The sequence below is a fragment of the Python bivittatus genome, unplaced genomic scaffold (genome assembly GCF_059951505.1).
Source record: "Python bivittatus isolate LINGU-HERP-01145 unplaced genomic scaffold, Pbiv_v1 ctg000570_np1212, whole genome shotgun sequence".
In the NCBI taxonomy this organism is placed as follows: domain Eukaryota; kingdom Metazoa; phylum Chordata; class Lepidosauria; order Squamata; family Pythonidae; genus Python; species Python bivittatus.
The window spans coordinates 11,521,267-11,539,158 of NW_028277097.1; the positions used below are offsets into that span (position 1 = coordinate 11,521,267).

Below are 17,892 nucleotides of genomic sequence, written 5' to 3' on the forward strand. Positions count from 1 at the left end.
CTATCTCTCTGATGGGTTTGTTTTGTTTCTTCAGCCTAATGATGGCTTGCTTCACTGATAGTGACAGCTCTTTGGATCTCATCTTGAGAGGTGACAGCAACAGATTCCAAATGCAAATAGCACACTTGAACTGAACTCTGGGCCTTTTATCTGCACATTGTAATTGGGGTACTGAGGGAATATCACACACCTGGCCATGGAACAGCTGAGAAGCCAATTGTCCCATTACTTTTGGTCCCTTAACAAGTGGGAGGCACATATGCAAACTCTTGTAATTCCTACACCGTTCACCTGAGTTGGATCTACATACCCTCAAGTTAAAGCTGACAGTCTGCAGTTAACGCACATTGTGTTTGTTTCATTCCAAATCCATTGTGGTGGTGTATAGAGCCAAAGATGTTAGAATTGTGTCGATGTCCCAATATTTCTGGACCTGACTGTAAATGCAATAATAAGTAAATATTACATCAGTACAGTAATATCCATGGTCATCTCCTTCAGTTCGTAGCTTTTCTCACAGAATGTTAGGATAGCCACTTTTAATATTTTGGTAGTCTGTGTGAGTGATAAATTGTTAATAGCTAAAACGTAGCTACTGTGTTCATATTAAATAAACCTCATCCTTTCCTAATCTGCAGCTTTTAGGTGCCACAGCAATAGAAGACAAGTTACAAGACGGAGTGCCAGAAACCATCTCCAAATTGGCAAAAGCAGATATTAAGATCTGGGTTTTGACAGGTGACAAAAAAGGTAATTTGCATAATCAGTTGCTGCTTATTTTCCCCAGGTAATCTCTACATATGCACAGTAAATAATTTTAAAGTTTCTCTTTGTTGAATTGTTGACTAAACATGTTCGCATGCATGCATGCATGCATGGAAGAAATGAGGAAACAAATGATGACATGGCATTCTCCTCTTACAGAAACTGCTGAAAATATTGGTTTTTCCTGTGAACTCTTAACAGATGAAACTACTATCTGCTATGGAGAAGACATCAGGTAAAACAAAGAATTCTATTGCAAGAGATTACATTAAAAGTGATGTGAATGTTTTGGGTTTGATTCTAAAATGTGCTTTGGACTCCTCAGGGCACAATCGTAGCACGTCTCTGCATTTGACTCTAAGAATATATGCAGAGTTTTGAGAAGTGGCAGATGGGTGCAATATCTTCATATTTTCAAATATGTTGGAATTACAGCTCAGAGAATTACAAGCCAGAATGGTCAGAGGCTGGGTAGATCAGACAGTTTGGTGGTTGAACATTCTGTGAGTTGAGGGAATCAGTCTGAGGAATGCTGGGGTGAAACATTTAACTTGGATGAAGAGACACAGGTTGGAATCCAGGGACAGTCATGTTTCTAACTAGGTATATTGTGACATCTGTACACTCTTGATCTATGTACCTCCCAGGATTGTTGTTAAGATGAAATACTGTAAACATCATATCTTAGGTTTTAGGTTGCTGACTGTGGTGTTACTAAAAAGATTCCAGGGCATTTCTGTGTACTGAAGTCACTTTAATTGACAATCAAAGAATAGTAGCACATCTTCTTTGGCAAGTTATAGTGCAGCTCCAGAATAATAGATGAAGTTGTGCTATTCTGATGTGTACTACGGTACACAAATGGACTTGATTGTGGAATTTTGCATCTTTAGTGTTTCTTTTCCTACTTCCCATCACAATTATGCTTTTCAGAGTCTTAGTTACAGGAAAAGTTGCTCATACATTGTGAGATGAGAAAGATGTGGGGAGGTATGATTAAATATCACCTTGCTCCTGCTGTTTCTCTGTGTCAACTCAGCTGTTCGCTGTTGATATGAAAAAAAGGTGTGTTGCTTCTGGAAGTTCTTGTTTGGGTGGATAATTTTTTATGGTGAAATCCAGAGATGACACAATTAAATTAAGCCATTTACTCACCGTGTAGCTAGCAAAATATATTAGGGTTCTAGGAAAAAAGCAGATTGTAAGTCAAGTGCTGTGATGGGCCGGAATGGTGGGAGGGGAGTAAAGAATGTGCTCTCATCTCCAGAGGAGCGAGGAAGAGATAAGCGGAGGAGACTGGCACCTCCCTACGAAAATCCATTGGTGTGAACTGGCTGAGCCTAGGGACTGGTTTCATTCTGGGAACATCCTGTTAATAAACCTTGCTGGATTGATTCTGCATGGTCTCCTGGAGTTCCTTGGGCTAGGCCTGACAAGTGCCCATTGAAACATATTGTACACCTTTAAATTGCAAGAAGCCATCTGCTAAATTCTAGTGAGTTGTACACGGTGGATTTCTAAAATAATTTCTCCCCTTGCCTCACCTCCCTCAGTGCTCTTTTGCAAACAAGGTTGGAGAACCAGAGGAACCGAAGCAGTGTAAACACATCCAATATAGCCAATGAACCCTTTTTTCAGCAGGGTAGAAACCGTGCATTAATTATCACTGGATCATGGCTGGTAAGTACTGGGTACTCACACCTGCTACTTTGGTGTGAGAGGATTGTCCACAATCATTAATAATGGAAAAAGAAGAGTTCTGCAACTTGGTGCCATCAAGATGTGTTAAGTGTTGACCATCCTGGGGGGCAATTCTAAGAACAGTAATTTTACTGCATCTGGATAAGTATCAGGATGAAGAAAGCTGGATAAAAGTTTAAGATCTAGAGATCTCTCAAACTGCATGTTACTCTTACAGAACCAGCATAGTTCCATTCCCTGCTTACAAAATACTTGCAAGAAGTTGTGATGTGTTTATTAAGCTGGTATCTTTTTTTTTTTTTCTCCTTCAGTGAATCAAGACTTCATGCCTTTCATGGTTGCTTCTGTGAAGTCATGAAACTTGAGTTGCTTTTCCCCCTCTTTCTCTGGCTTCCATAAAGGAATTTAGAGATGATCTTGGGAAACATTTGAAAGCTCTTAATGGGGGGACTTGGAGAAGCAATTACACAGTTGAGAAATTAAAACAAACATCAGGCAGAAACTCAAAATAACCGTGCCTTGATTTTGTTTAGCATAAGATGGGACAGAAAGAAACAGGTTTTCAGGATTCTGTTATTATATCTTGGAACCATAAAGTACCATTCCTGGAATCTCTGCAGTGTCTGTTTCTTGGCCTGGTCTACTTTGAAAGGCTGACAGTTTCATATATGTATTTTCACTATTGGGGTCATTTGCCAAAGTTTCCTAACTGCCTTACAGGATCAAATAAATGGTTGGTTTCGATCAGTATCCATTTATCTGAAGCAGATATTATTTATAAAGATATATTGATGAATCAGGTGGCTCATTCATAAATAATGTATTTGGCGACTGAATTTGTAGAAGCTCATGAACATCTATGTTCGTGATCCCTTAGTTGTCATTGGATTATCATCACTCATAATGATAATAACTGGGCCATAAATAGGTTTATAGGACAATTCCTTGACTAGAAAAGTCTTACAAGAAAGAATCAGTGCAATTATTAGGTTAAATGCTGTTTTGATTCCAATCCCATGTTCTATTGAAGTCAATATTGTTTACTTTTAAAGTCAGTTTTTACTAATAACAGACATCTGTCCTTTTGGTACGGTTAATTTTTTCATGTCTTTGCATTATGTGTGTTTTGTTATTTGAAAGATTATAGAGATGAATCTTTTCTACAGAATGAAATTCTCTTGGAGAAGAAAAAGAAGAAAAAGAAGCTCCTGAAACTGAAATTTCCCAGAACAGTAGAAGAGAAACAAAAGCATATGGAGAGCAAGCGAAGAGCAGACTTGAACAAGGAGCAACAGCAGCGAAACTTTGTTGATTTAGCTTGCGAGTGCAGTGCAGTGATTTGCTGCCGAGTAACCCCCAAACAGAAAGCCATGGTGGTTGACCTGGTAAAGAGATACAAGAAAGCCATAACCTTGGCTATTGGAGATGGTGCTAATGATGTGAATATGATTAAAAGTAAGTTAGGCCTAACATTTTCTCTTCTTGTGGGTTTACTGCATATACTGTAGTTGGGTTCTGTTTTCTGAGGAAGATATGAAGGCTCTCAGTCAATGTATCTTCACACTGAATCAAACCATTGACCCTTCTAGTGGATTGTTGTCTCTTTCAATGGGCTGATAGATTCTATCTTATCCAGAGAACCTTCTGGAGGCACTAAATTATGCTCCTATGCTGCTGCTGTTGCACAGGATTATACAACAAAGTTCAGACAAACTTTTCAGCTTTCTTTTGAGTTATCACAGCAGAGGGAGTCATTCTTGGCCCATTAGCTACTTTGTCTGCCCCAGAACACACCTTGAAAGACAGAACATTAGTAAATCAGGCCTCTGTCCTGATTTTCAAGGTCTAGTCCCTTTCTCTGGGCTGAGAGACACGAAAGCCAGAGATAGATTGCCCTTAAGGAAAAGGCCTTCGTGTGTCAGGTGAGGAGGACTTGCAGGTCAAATCTGACGCATGACTCCCTGTGGGAATTATTCTGGGAGCCTGAGTTTCTCAGGGCAGAAATTCAGCAACTAACAGGAGCATAAGGCTGAGAAATGCAACACCATCTGTAAACTGTTGGAAAAGCACTGTAATGAAACCATTGTAGGTATAAGAACATTCTCAACTTTGTGTTGACAGAGGGCACTCTTAAAATGACTTCATCCTAGTATACAGTAAAGTGGAGTGTCTGGAAAGTTTTTGGCTGTTTTGAGCTTGGTAGTTTGGCACTCCTTATCTTTGATAAACAGGTTGATGCAATAAATAAACACACTATTGGTGTGTCAGTTCTGTTGAAGTAACTTTCCATATTCTAAATACAGTAATCCCTAAATTTAATGGATCTCTCACAGAGTGGGGTTTAATGAAAAAAGTCTGCTGGATCCAGGGTTTGTCTGAATGTGAGGCAGTAATGGACCTGCTCCATTGTTTAATGAACCGCTACAGGCAGGGTTCACAGTTTCCCTCAAAATAGATATTCACTGTCCTCAGAAAGTAGATTTTCTCATGTACAAATGTGTTTTGGGGCTTGAAAAATCCTGTTCCCCATTTAATGGGGCTTGGCTCTAATATTAACCTGTTAAAGTTTGCTGTAACATTTCTTGCATATATCTTGTGAAACAGCTGGTATTTCTGTTATTCTCCTGGGTTTGTGAAAATCAACCCCAACCTCTGTTCATCTCAGGCTTGGCAGTAAAGTCAAGTCACACCTGGAAGTAACGTCTTTAAATTCCACCCCACCCTTTGTGTACTGGGAAAAAAACTTTTTAAAACGTTTCCTCAAGGCTTTGTCACTTCATAAAAAAAAAAAATCCATCAGCAGATTTTGGGTGGAAGTTTATAAAGAGAAAGGTTGAGATAAGTTTCTGAGACTGAGTTTTTCTGTACCATTGTCCCCTATTCTCTGTGCCTTAGCATTTCCATTGCTTTAGTCTCCTCTTCACCATTGAATTCCAAATGCTTTCCTACAACCCCCCAACTCTCTGATTTGCCAAAACAAAGATTAAGAGCCAGTCTTGTCAACTGAACTATGAAAGCAGAAAATATGTTTTAAAAGCATGTAACATTTTCTTTGGGAATGTGAGATGAATTTGGACTTTGGAGTTTGAATATCAAATTTGAATCAGAGCTGAAGGAGAACATCCTTAGCTCTTATTCTGTACAGTATAGATTCATAATACCTGAGTGTTGGGGAGCAATTATGTCTCTGACTGACAGCTTCTGTCTTTACCTTTAGCAGGGAACACTCAATGTGGCATGGATACAGCTAAGGCTTAGTCCATATCTTTATCTTACTAAAAATTGAAATCCTTAATTGACCAAAGAAAGCCAGAATGGCTGCCAGAGATCAATATCTCTGAGCCCACCTGAAGAAACTAGTTTTAATGATGATTTCTTTTCTTACATCGTGCCTTTAATTTCTTCGTTTTACTATTTCTTACTCCCTCTGCATGTTGCATAAACTTCATTACCAAGAAAAGGAATAATGTCATGCATATATACAGATGCACATTTCACATTTATCCTCATGGTAGTAATGGCTTTATGCAAAATGTTATTGTTGTGTTTTGCTCAGTTCCTCAGCCTACACATTCCTTGTATTCTGGGTTTACTTTTTTTTTTTTTTTGGTCTGCTGTTTCTGAATTTCACATTACATTACAAAGTGAAGTTTTGTTAACATTTTTAATATTGGAAAGGTTTTTAAAAAGAGTGAATGCTGTTTGCATTCCTGAAATGCACTGTACATTTACAAAAAGCACTCTACACTTTTGGGAAAATGCAGAGATTTATTTATTTATTAAATTTGTATGCCGCCCGTCATCCCCAGAGATGATTGACATAAAATGATAACATACACAAAATGATTTAACATACACAAAAACAGGAATTAAACTTGTTTGTTCCATACTGTTTCTTGAAATGTATTTATTATTTTATTTATTTTAAAAAATTAACTGCCCCATAGCTGAAGCTCTCCAGGTGCTTTACCATAAATTAGCTAACTCAACAGTGTGTATTTTTCCCTCTTGTTGTAGCTGCCCATATTGGTGTTGGGATAAGTGGACAAGAAGGAATGCAAGCTGTCATGTCCAGTGACTACTCTTTTGGCCAGTTCAGATATCTCCAAAGGCTGTTGCTGGTTCATGGTCGATGGTCTTACATTAGAATGTGCAAGTTCCTTCGGTATTTCTTCTACAAAAACTTTGCTTTTACATTAGTGCACTTTTGGTACTCCTTCTTCAATGGCTATTCGGCTCAGGTAAAGGATCAAAAAGGCTTGTGAAACTCCACAGCAATCAGCATTTATGAATATTTATGAAATTATGTATTTCTGTTGATTTGTGCCATAAAAAAAGATTGGAATGCTATTATATCAGCTTTGGGGATAGATGTTCAAGTACAGGTAGTTGTGATGGAATGTATCTACGGAGAGCGATCTGGTGGATTGCAGCAGAGAGCAAGGCTATCAGGAAGGAGGAGGTACATCCCAGGAAGGGAAAGGAGACAAAAGACAGCACAGTCTGCAGGAGGAGCGTGGAAAGTGAAAGAAGTTAAGGGTAGCTGCTCCCTAGAGTCTCCCAGGGTATAGCCACTTGTTGCATTAATATAGATTTAGTCTGGCAAGATTCTGTCTATAAAGTGTAAGCAAATAAAGGAACTTAACTCAACTGGACTGGTTCACCATTGTTCTTGGGCTGGGCCTGACAGTAGTCCTCGTTTAATGACCACTCGTTCAATGACCATTCGAACTTACGACAGTGCTGAACAAGGGGTACTTATGACTGGTCCCCGAAGTTCTGGCCATCATGGTGTCCCCAGTCAAGTGATCACCATTTGCAACCTTCTTTGCTGGCTTCCGACAAGCAAAGTCAACGGGGAAGCTGGCAGGGGGTCGCAAATGGCAACCACATGATGTCCTTGCTTAAGAACCCACAGTCATTCACTTCAAGATAGCAACCGGAAGTGCTGGAATTTGTCGCTAAACGGTGCAGCCATGTGACATTATGACCTCATTGCTTAGCAATGGAAATTCTGATCCCAATTACCATTGTTAAGTGAGGACTACCTGTATTATACTTTCAGGTATAATATATTTGTTTAAATGCACTTCAGCTGATTCACCAGGCAATAATCACTCGTGGAGAAAAATATGACCAGGTTGTCATTATCCATAATCTTGTAATACCTGCACCAGATTATTGCAAAGAATTCAGGCTATATTCACAAAGTGCGTTCAGTCAAATCAGTTATTGATCTAGCAGCTGCATTTGCACAATAGGCTAAACTTATTTAGTGCTGATATTGATTTGATTAGATTTTTTTGTGGTTTAGTTTGTTCTGCAAACCAAACCCATTTGATCTGTTTAGGACTCAAGGTGTTATGTGGGCCAGGGAAGGGGTTAATTCAGTAACCTGGTTAAACATGTTATGTGAATTCAGCCATTGTGTGGTTTCCTTTAAATTCTCTCCAGAAATTACAACAGAAATGACAATAAGTGTCACATGTTAGCACCCTGGTTGCTATCCGGCTCTGGTATTATAGAATTTATCTTGCTCATTTTGGTTGAGCCAACCTAGCTTGTGAATCAGTTCTGATTAAGTTAGTGGCTAGAAGTGCTTTAAGTATATTTTCCTCTACACTTACCTCCAGCTTAGTCATAGAATGTATTCAGCAATACACAAAATATTATGATCTGTGTTTATTTCAACTAACCTTCATTCCTTGCAAAAGACTAGATACTACCCACTACATTTCTTCATTATTTGCACATCTTAAATTACGTCCATCCATTTCCCCATCTTCAGTAAGCGTCCTACCAAGGAATACGAATGAATCTATTTGCTCTAGTTTTTCATAATTTAGGTATGATTTGTAGTTGCTTGTTCCATTTTTCCTATCAATTACTGTGTTCTTTGACACATGAACATTCAGATCTATATGCCTAGACTAACATTGTCTAACTTTCACTGCAGATTATTTAGATTATCATCTAACAATATGGCATCTTCTTGATAGCAAAGCACACATCTATTCACATCCCCAACCAATTTACCTCTAGCATTACCCATAAGTATGCCTAATGCCATTAAGAGCCAGAAATACTATACTTTTGCTTGGTTTTGACTTCATCATTTAACACTCTCATGCCTTTTGGATTAAAAAGTTGTAATATATTTTCTTTGCAATTACAGACAGCTTACGAGGATTGGTTCATCACACTATACAATGTATTATATTCCAGCCTCCCAGTTCTTCTTGTTGGATTACTTGATCAGGTATATCTGAATAATAAAGTAAAAGTGAATCCTTAAAAACTGATAGTGGCTTCTTGGGTGCCATGAAAACTGCCTCTGAATTTTCTATTGGCTAAATTCACACAGTGATGTGTGAAGTTGTGATATGCTTTGTTTGGTTTTGGCTTAGTACATTATGTGATTTGTAAACAATTGTTTATGGCTTAATATATTGTTTGAACCCAGCCATTGTGGTTTATCCCACAAACCAGTTAAACTTTGCTTAGCATGGAATGTGAGCAACATGTCAGCCATTGTGTCAAGCTAACCATTCTGTTGCAAGACCATTTCCCACTGGTTGGCACTATATTGCATTAACATTGGAGAAATAGTGCCATCATGTGGCTGCTTTCTATATCAATGGCATACTTTTGGAGCTGTCATTTGCCTATGAAGTACCCATGTCATGCAAGTCATATCATTAGAACCCTTTGTAGGAAATCTGTTCATGCCTCTACAACATTGCTAATACAGATAGTCCTCGCTTAATGACCACAATAGGGATGAGAAAATTGGTTGATAAGTGGGTTGGTTGTTAAGCGAATTGGACCCAATTTTATGACTTTTTTTGCAACAGTTATTAAGCGAATCACTGTGGTTGTTAAGTGAATCACATGGTTGTTAAGCGAATCCAGCTTCCCCCATTGACTTTGCTTGTTGGAAGCCCCCTGGGAAGCAAATGGTGGTCACGTGACCCCAGGATGCTGCAACCATCATAACTGCGAGCTGGTTGCCAAGTGCCTGGATTGTGATCACATGACTGGGATGTGTGTGTGCTGGAATGGTAACTTTGAGCACTGATTGTAAGTCACTTTTTTTTTTAGCACTGTTGTAACTTCAGATGGTCACTAAATGAATGGTTGTTAAGCGAGGACTACCTGTACTTGAATGCTAATTCAGTGAAAGAACAGAGTAAAACATGAGCTCATCACTTATCAAATATGGTGCGGAAATTAACAATTACTTTTCTTGTATTGGTTCAATTTGGGAATATAGGTAGTCCTCATTTAGCAACTGACTTATTTAAGAACTGTTTGCAGTTATGACAGTCATGAAAAAGTAACTTTACAACCAGTCCTCCCACTGACGACCTTCGCAGATCTGTAAAGCAAAGAAAAGCTGAAGTAAGATCATGAACACAGTTACTGTTTCACTTAGCAACCACTTTGCTTAACAACCGAGTTGCTGGTCCCAATTGTGGTTGCTAAATGAGGGCTACCTATATATGTGACTTTTTTCAACTGTAATCCCTGATTACTAACTGCCACAAGCAGTTTTAAGAGACCTATCTAAATTCTTTGAACAAAGCTAGAGATCCCTTCATGTGTTGTGGGCTTTTGTGATGACTGGGAGTGTGGCTGGCCCCATCCTAAGCACTGGGCATGTCACTGGTCCTCTCTGAACACCCTTGTGTTGATTTGGACATCCACAGGGAGAAGGCCTGTGCATGAACATCGCAACATAGGACTTAGATTCTCTACTTTTTCTATAAGTTGGGTATGGAGAAGGCTTCAAGCAAATGCAGAACTCTTATCAGGAAATTAAGGTGTAACCTCTCAAAAAGCAGAAAGGCGAATCTAGCTTCTTTTTCTAAATTTCTGCGAATGTTTTGCATTGGCAACTCATTTTTGCCCACTGATGCATTAGCTGAAATGTGGCTATTTTTTTATTGTATGAGATATCGCATATCTGTTGCAGGAATACACAACATTGTAAATGATTTTCAAGCAAAAACACAACTGGATTGTAATTTGTCATAATTCTTTCAATTAAGGATGTGAGTGATAAACTGAGCATCCGGTTTCCTGCCTTGTACATCTCGGGACAAAAAGACTTGCTTTTTAACTACAAGAAGTTCTTCTTAAGCCTGCTGCATGGTATTATAACATCACTGATTATCTTCTTCATACCATACGGTGCTTACCTACAAACCATGGGGCAAGATGGAGAAGCTCCTTCGGATTACCAGTCATTTGCTGTCACTGCCTCGTCTTCCCTCATAATTGCAGTCAATTTTCAGGCAAGTCAATCAGCTTTCATTGTACAATAACTCTTTTAAGATGCCAGCTTGACATTCACAGTTCACGTTCAGAGAGTTTGGAATTCTTGCTAATGCCTTCACCAAGACAAGTCCTCCTCTCCCTTCAAAACAAACCTGAAAGATTTGAGTCAAGAGAGGAAAAATGCTGGTTGGGGAACTCACTGGTGTGGAGAGATGAACTAGAGACAAAGTCGGTAGGAAGGAAAATGTGCAGACCTGTGTTTCTTCCTGCTCAAGCTGAAGTGGAAGCTGGACAATAAACGAAGCCAATCAGTTTTCTATGTTAGCCATAAAGGGGATTGCTTCTACTCCAGGGGCTCCAGGAATTTGTATGATTCTCTCCTCCCAAATAAAAATTAATAATTTAATTGGATTAGGACGAGCGATAAATATACCGCTCTCTTTTAAACATTAAAAGTTAACGTATATATCTTAGGGGGTTTCAAACTGCCATCGCTCATCAGGACTTACACAAGCAAAACCTGGAACTACTTTTGGTAGCTCTCCCACTTGGCTGATGAGATTTTTAAAAAAATCATGACATTCCCCCATCCCTTCCAAATTTCTCATGATCTTCCCAGGGAGCTGAGTGATCCACAGTTTCAGAAATGTTGCTTTCTCCCATTCCTCCTTCCCAGCATTTGTCTTGTTGTTTATCAAACTCCCATTTCTTTCTCACTCATTATCCTGTTTGCTTGTAGATTGGAATGGATACATCGTACTGGACATTTGTTAATGCCTTCTCAATATTTGGGAGTATTGCACTTTACTTTGGCATTATGTTTGACCTGCACAGTGCTGGGATCCATGTCCTTTTTCCTCTTACATTTCAGTTTACAGGTTGGTACGGATTTTTGTCTCTCTAGCTGCGAACAAGTTACTCCCTAAAAATGTCAAAATCATGCATCCCAGCAAATCTTTTTTTAAAAAAAGAGCTTAGTGCCTCAGGCTGGACTGAACAAGGTTGTAAGCTTCAAAAGCTAAAGCACTAAAATGACTCTACATAATTGAAAGAATGTGATAAAACTGACAGTAATATCAGAAACATTCTGGAAACTAGAATGCTGAATAATAATATATGTTAGCCATTTTATGGGTCTGTTATTTAATATTTGAACTCATACCTGTTTTGTTCTGATTTGGTAGTTAGGTCCATAATCCCATTTTTCCTAGCAGGAGCACAGGCACCTTACATATTTATTCCCAACATAATAACCCTATAAGGCTGGTTGGGCTGAGAGTGACTGGCCCAAAGTCACCCAGTAAACTTCCGTGGCTGAGGACTGAGTTGAACCCAGGTCTCCCTGGCATTATGCCAACATCTTAACCACTGCTTTTATTTATGAGTTGAGAGTTTACTTTTTTTAAAAGATCTTGTTAGGTTTCAATAAAAAATATTTTAAAAAAGCAATTAGCTAGACTCAACCTTTGCATAAGCCACAGTTTGGTTTGAGTATGATTTCTGGAAGAAGCTGTAGTGGCCTGATTCATACATTCCAATAAAGCCAGACAATAAGGTTTACAAATCAGAATGCTAAGCCCCAAACCTGCAAACAGATATTTTTACGTAGATTATGCATGAACCAGCCATTATGTTGAAAGACCACCTCTTTCTCAGCTGTACAAAAATTGTGGACACAGAAAAAGTGCAGAAGGATCAAAAGCTTAGTGTTAAAGCATATACTTTACAAATGGAAAGTTACACCTCCTCCCCCACCCCCCTGGGCAAAGCCAGTACCATTTCTGATCATCACTGTGCAGGGGGCTCTGCAGGATCTGATGTATTTGTCAAAACAATGAAGGCAACATGGCGCCACTGTCATGGAAGCTCGGCCCTTTGTTCTCGCATGTACAGGAGTGGGCCTCACAGCATGATGTGGTTTTCATCATTTGCCAATGCCCCTGGGATGCCTCTATCATTGCTTTTTGTTTTGCTGGCTTGAGGGGACTCCCCATCTGTCAGCCACCTACTGTAACTGCCCTGTCTCCTTCCTAGGTACTGCTCCAAATGCCCTCCGACAGCCCTATATCTGGTTGACGATCATACTCTCTGTCGCTCTTTGCTTGCTGCCTGTCGTTGCCCTTCGATTCTTGTTGATGACTATTTGGCCTACAAAAAGTGAAAAGGTATGTAGTAAGTTCTGCTTATTAATTCAAGTTGCAGAAGAGTTGGGTGGGTCTTTTATAGCCATAATCCCTGGCTGCATGGGATCCTTGGTTTGTCTATCTGTGGCTCCTCCACCAGTGGAACCATGGGGAGAAGTTCAGAAGCTTTCACTTCTAAGTTTGACTGAGCATTTGTTATATTATCTATTCCTGAAAAATTGTGGTTCAGACAGCCGGTTACAGCGGGGAACTGCTTCAGCAAAGAGACACCCTGATCGCAAATATGTTCTGATTTCAATTGCAATATATTTGATTTATAATTAGATTAATTATAGTCTAATTTCAGGACATTAATACTCCATTAATTTAAAAGCTGTGCATTCCAGAGAGAATATGGAGTCCAGAGATGGTGGCCCCTCAGAACTCAGAGAATGGGATTGAATTTTACAGAGAGACAACATGTTGAAAACATGTCAATGGGAAATGACAGCAAAGGAGAAAGGAACTTTCATTGGGGAAAGAATATTCAGTGGAGAATAGCTTTTAAAACAATAGCAGTGAGGGAATAGCGATAAAACATGAACAATGTTCATGAAGTACTCATGGGAGTATTAACAGTAAATGGGGCATGGCATTGCAGGGGAAAGGAGCTGCCATTGGGGAAGAAGCCTTCAATGGAGATACAGCATATAGCAATGTGGAGGGAACAGCAGTGAATAATTCCTGGTGGTTAATAGTGGAACAGGATACACAGTGCAGTTTTCAGGAGACAGCAGGTCCAAAACCTGTGGAGAAAGAGAGGTGATGCATTTTGTAGAAGTGGGAGAGAGAGATGGCCAAGACATAAGACTGGAGGTTGGGAATTTTGAGGGAGAAAGAAAAGGAGGCTGAGAAGACAATAAAGCAGGAAGAGGGGAGAAGACTGGTGTACCTTTCTGTCCCATGGTTCTTTTTCTTGAGGATAGTGGCAGACAGAGCTTTTAGAAGTTTGTGGAAGAAGGAGAAAGGAAAGGAGGGTTGCCCACCAGGGTCTTCTGGCTGGGTCAGCTCATCATGCTCCTTGGCTTCTTAAACCCATGGTCCTCTTGGAGCTGGGGCTCAGACTTCTCAGAGGGTGAACATAGGTGTACTGCCCCCTTGTCAAATTTGCATCCAGCAGATCAGATGAAGCTGGCTGGTTCTTCCAGGCTGTGAAACCCAACTCAGCAAGGGTTGCTGCAGAGACATGCAAAGGTGGTGCTTTGATGGTCTCCAAAGGCTATGCACTAAAGAGAATAAGTTCAGCTCCAGAAATGCCCAGTGACCTCCTTGGGAGGCTGCAACTGCAAGTCCAGCTCAGTGGAGGACCCTAACAGCCCTTCACTGCTTTTAGTCACATCAGCTGGACTCATGCTCAGCTCATTAAGACCTGGGCTCAGACAGCTCAAAGAGTTTCTCTAGGATAAACAAGGAGAGCTCAGATCAGACTACACCCAGCTGGTGTAGTTCCCCTTGAATGTATTCAGCTAGAGATGAGAAGAAATGCTCAGAATGAAGCCAGGGTTTTAAATGTCATTTTTCCAGTGTGGGTTATTTGGAAGGGTTGTTGAGTTAAGTACAGAAAAGCTTCCTAGGTTATGATAGTCTTGCAGATGTAATTAGGACTCCTTACAGGATTATCTCCTTTCTGTTACATTCAAGGTGATCAGCACTGAGTAGATTTGTAATCCCATCAGCTTTTCAACAGGATGCCTACATTCTTGCTCCATTTCCCCAAATGGAAGTTATATCAATATAGGCAGCACTGGCGTTAAAGCTGAGCAGAAGATTGCATGGTGGGGAGAGGAAGGAAATGAGAATTCTTTGTAACATTATAACCATTATACCCCCCCCCCCATCTCTTCCAACACCTACCACATTATGAAGGCTTTTCTTCCTGTATAATCCTAAAAAGTTGCAATATTGGGATTTCGGGAATGAGAGTGTATTGGTCTGTGAGAACGTTCTTGAGAGACAGGAGGAGGAGGAAGAGATGCCACAGACTCAGCAATGGTCAGATAAGAGGCAGCTGAGCCTGCAGAAGGAATGGGGATGTGGCAAATGTCTCAGAAGGGACCCTCCCTAGTTTCTCGGACTGTAAAGGCGAGGAGGAGGAGATGCACTTTCAGACTTGCAAGAGTCTGTTACTGTGACCTTACAGTAAAGGTAGGGTTGGTACTCATGGTTGGAGCTTCTTGTCTGGACTACCTCAAAGGGCTGACTGAGAGTCACTTAGGCCAAATCGAAAAGGAGGAAGTTTCTAATCAAGGCTTCAGAGGAAGATGTACTGTACATTTTTAAAAATCAGTGATAGAGCTCCATTAATCACAGGAGGCTTCCAAGTTGCATCTTCTGTAATAGCTGCTCTTGAATCTTGTTCTACCTCTTAATTTTAATTTGTTCTACAATTGTCTCATTTAAGATTCAGAAGAATCGCAAGAAGTACAAGGCTGAAGAGGAGAAGTGGAAACGAAGACAGAGCGTCTTCCGTCGTGGGGTAACTGGCCGTCGTTCTGCGTATGCCTTCTCCCATCAGCGAGGTTACGCTGACCTGATTGCTTCTGGGCGGATCATGCGTAGAAGACGGGCGTCCCTCACTGCAGTTCTGGGCAACAATTTGGCAGAAGTCAGACAAGCTGAAGGAACCAGTTGATGACTTCTTCTTGTATCCCACAGAAAGCAGAGGGAGGACAGCACAAAACATTTATTTTTTTACAAAGGGCAGCGGATTCTTTTTTCGAAAGCATGTGCAAGATTATGAAGAGAGTCTTAATTATTTTTTTCCACAGGGTTACTGTGTTGGGGACAATAATTGGAGGGACCAAATTGCAGAGTATTTTTAATTCTTCATCCTTGCATAAACATTGCTTCCACTTGAAATTGAAGGATATCATTATTCCTTGGACTGAAAGCCTAACAATTTTAAGGGTTTTTTAAATGGTACTTAGTATTTTAAAAAAACAACAACAATTCCATCAGAGGTTTTAAGCCTCAGCACCAACGATGGGCCACGAAGCAGCAACACTATTCTGAGTGCCATTTCATTCCATTAATTTATTCCGCTATAATAGCCATCCTTCTTCAGCAACCTGAGGATGTATTTTCAACTAGCTATGCATTTTTATGTTGTAAGCATTTAGAGCATAATGCACTATCTAACAAAGATTGTACTGGTGCGGAGGGGCTGCATGCTTTTAATAATACTCAGACATTTGGGCAGAGAAAGCTCAATAGAGTTCAAGTTCTTAATCAGGTGCGCCTTCACCAGAGTTTCCTCCCAGGGAAACCACGGCTTGTTATATATGTTCATTTTGGGCATTTTGGGGGACCCCCCTCTCCAAATGTGTAGCAGCTGTGTAGCAGCAAGAGTGAATGTGCCTTTCTGGCAACATATTTTATACCCAGTCTTTTCACCTTTACTATAAATCTTACTGTGTTATATGTATTGGTCTGAGAAATAAGAAAGACAGATTTAATCAGTGAAGAGCTTCCTCTTGGATATGTTGGTTGATTTCATATTTGGCTTGTTCTTTATCGAGGTAAATGGCCATCTAGTAGTTAAACAGCATCACGAGCAGTTAAACAATATCATGAAGTGATTCTTATATAGCCTTGTCTTTTATACTGGAATCATGAGGAACAATATCTGGGCACCGTCATGGTTAAAGATGATATTGTCAATTTCACCACATTTATGTAGCAAAACAGATGTGTGAAGGTTTATCATACATCAAAAACTGCTCCCAGGTTATACAACTAATGAAATATGTGAAAGAAGGCCAAACATCTTGTTTGTGGGAGTGGGGAGAATGGTTTGAAGCACAGCCTGGAGGAAGAGAATAATTCACATTTATGATTAATCCATTGCATGATTTGTTAATAGTAAAAAAAAAAAAAGAAAAGTATGGTGTTCTTTTAAAAAACGTATTCAGCTACACATTTCATTGTGCTGGAACTTAAAAATGGTTTACATTTCAAGACTCTCAGCATGCACCAGTTGATCCAGTTCAATATTTGCAACTGTTCCTCACATTTGGGTAGGCTCATCTGTTAGGAACATGGACTTGGTACATTCCTTCTTTATTACTATTGAATGTGGAAAAGTTTACAGCTTTTCGGTAAATGATAGCAGATTCTATTTTGATTCAGAGATTGATTTCTCTGCTCAAAGTTGAGGAAGAGGTTAGCCTTACGTTTCAGATTTCTAATCTAAGTGCAATATTTGCATCTTTAATATTCTGATTGTACACTTGTATCTCAATTATAAAGTGTAAATATTTTATTTCTTAAAAGATTCACTTTTAATGTTTTTATTTGGTGTGGAAAAAAAGTATTTTCATTGCTCTGAATGTTTTTATTAAAGTGTCCTTGGTATTGCAGGTGTGCATACATGTCCATGTAACATTTACTGATTTTTATAAAATTGGGATTGGTAAAAGAGGAATCACCCACATCCCCTATTCTCTTAATTTAACTGGAAGAGGAAGGAAATTCTAATGTCTGGTTGGAGTCAACCTAAAATATTTGTTTAAAAAGTTATCAGGATATTTAGTTATTCAAAATCCTACTCTTAGTCTTAAATACAAATTGATTTAGATACTCATAATAATAACAGTGAAACACAACTAACTTCCAATATCAATTATTTATTTTTAATCTAAATTCCTGAATCAAACATTTGTAAATTTCACTCTGAGTGAGGTCTAGAAGAGCCAAATGAGGTAAGTAAGCTAAGTACTTACTTGGTGGTCCTTGGTTAACAACCGCTCGTTCAGTGACTGTTCAAACTTGCGACTGCACTGAACAAGGGGTATTTACGAGCAGTCCTTGAAATTCTGGATGCTGCAGTATCCCTGTGGTCATGTGATTGCGATCCAGGCACTTAGCATGATTCTGGGAATGCTGAAATTGTTATTAAGTGGTGTGGTCGTGTGACACCATGCTTTATGACTGCATTGCTTAACGACAGCAATTCTGGTCCCAA

General features: G+C 39.5%; 1 protein-coding gene across 1 annotated transcript in view; it reads left to right on the forward strand.

Annotated features, from left to right (window-relative positions):
* ATP8B1 (ATPase phospholipid transporting 8B1) overlaps positions 1-17,287 on the forward strand; it is a 78,736-nt gene extending 61,449 nt beyond the window's left edge. The window contains exons 19-28 of the mRNA XM_088152639.1: positions 639-750; positions 925-1,000; positions 2,319-2,445; positions 3,633-3,921; positions 6,484-6,707; positions 8,642-8,725; positions 10,518-10,763; positions 11,486-11,624; positions 12,781-12,911; positions 15,331-17,287. Coding sequence (XP_088008765.1) covers positions 639-750; positions 925-1,000; positions 2,319-2,445; positions 3,633-3,921; positions 6,484-6,707; positions 8,642-8,725; positions 10,518-10,763; positions 11,486-11,624; positions 12,781-12,911; positions 15,331-15,561 — 1,659 coding nt within the window. The 3' untranslated portion in view covers positions 15,562-17,287. The remainder of the gene's footprint in view (positions 1-638; positions 751-924; positions 1,001-2,318; positions 2,446-3,632; positions 3,922-6,483; positions 6,708-8,641; positions 8,726-10,517; positions 10,764-11,485; positions 11,625-12,780; positions 12,912-15,330) is intronic.
* The last annotated feature ends 605 nt before the right edge of the window (positions 17,288-17,892 follow it).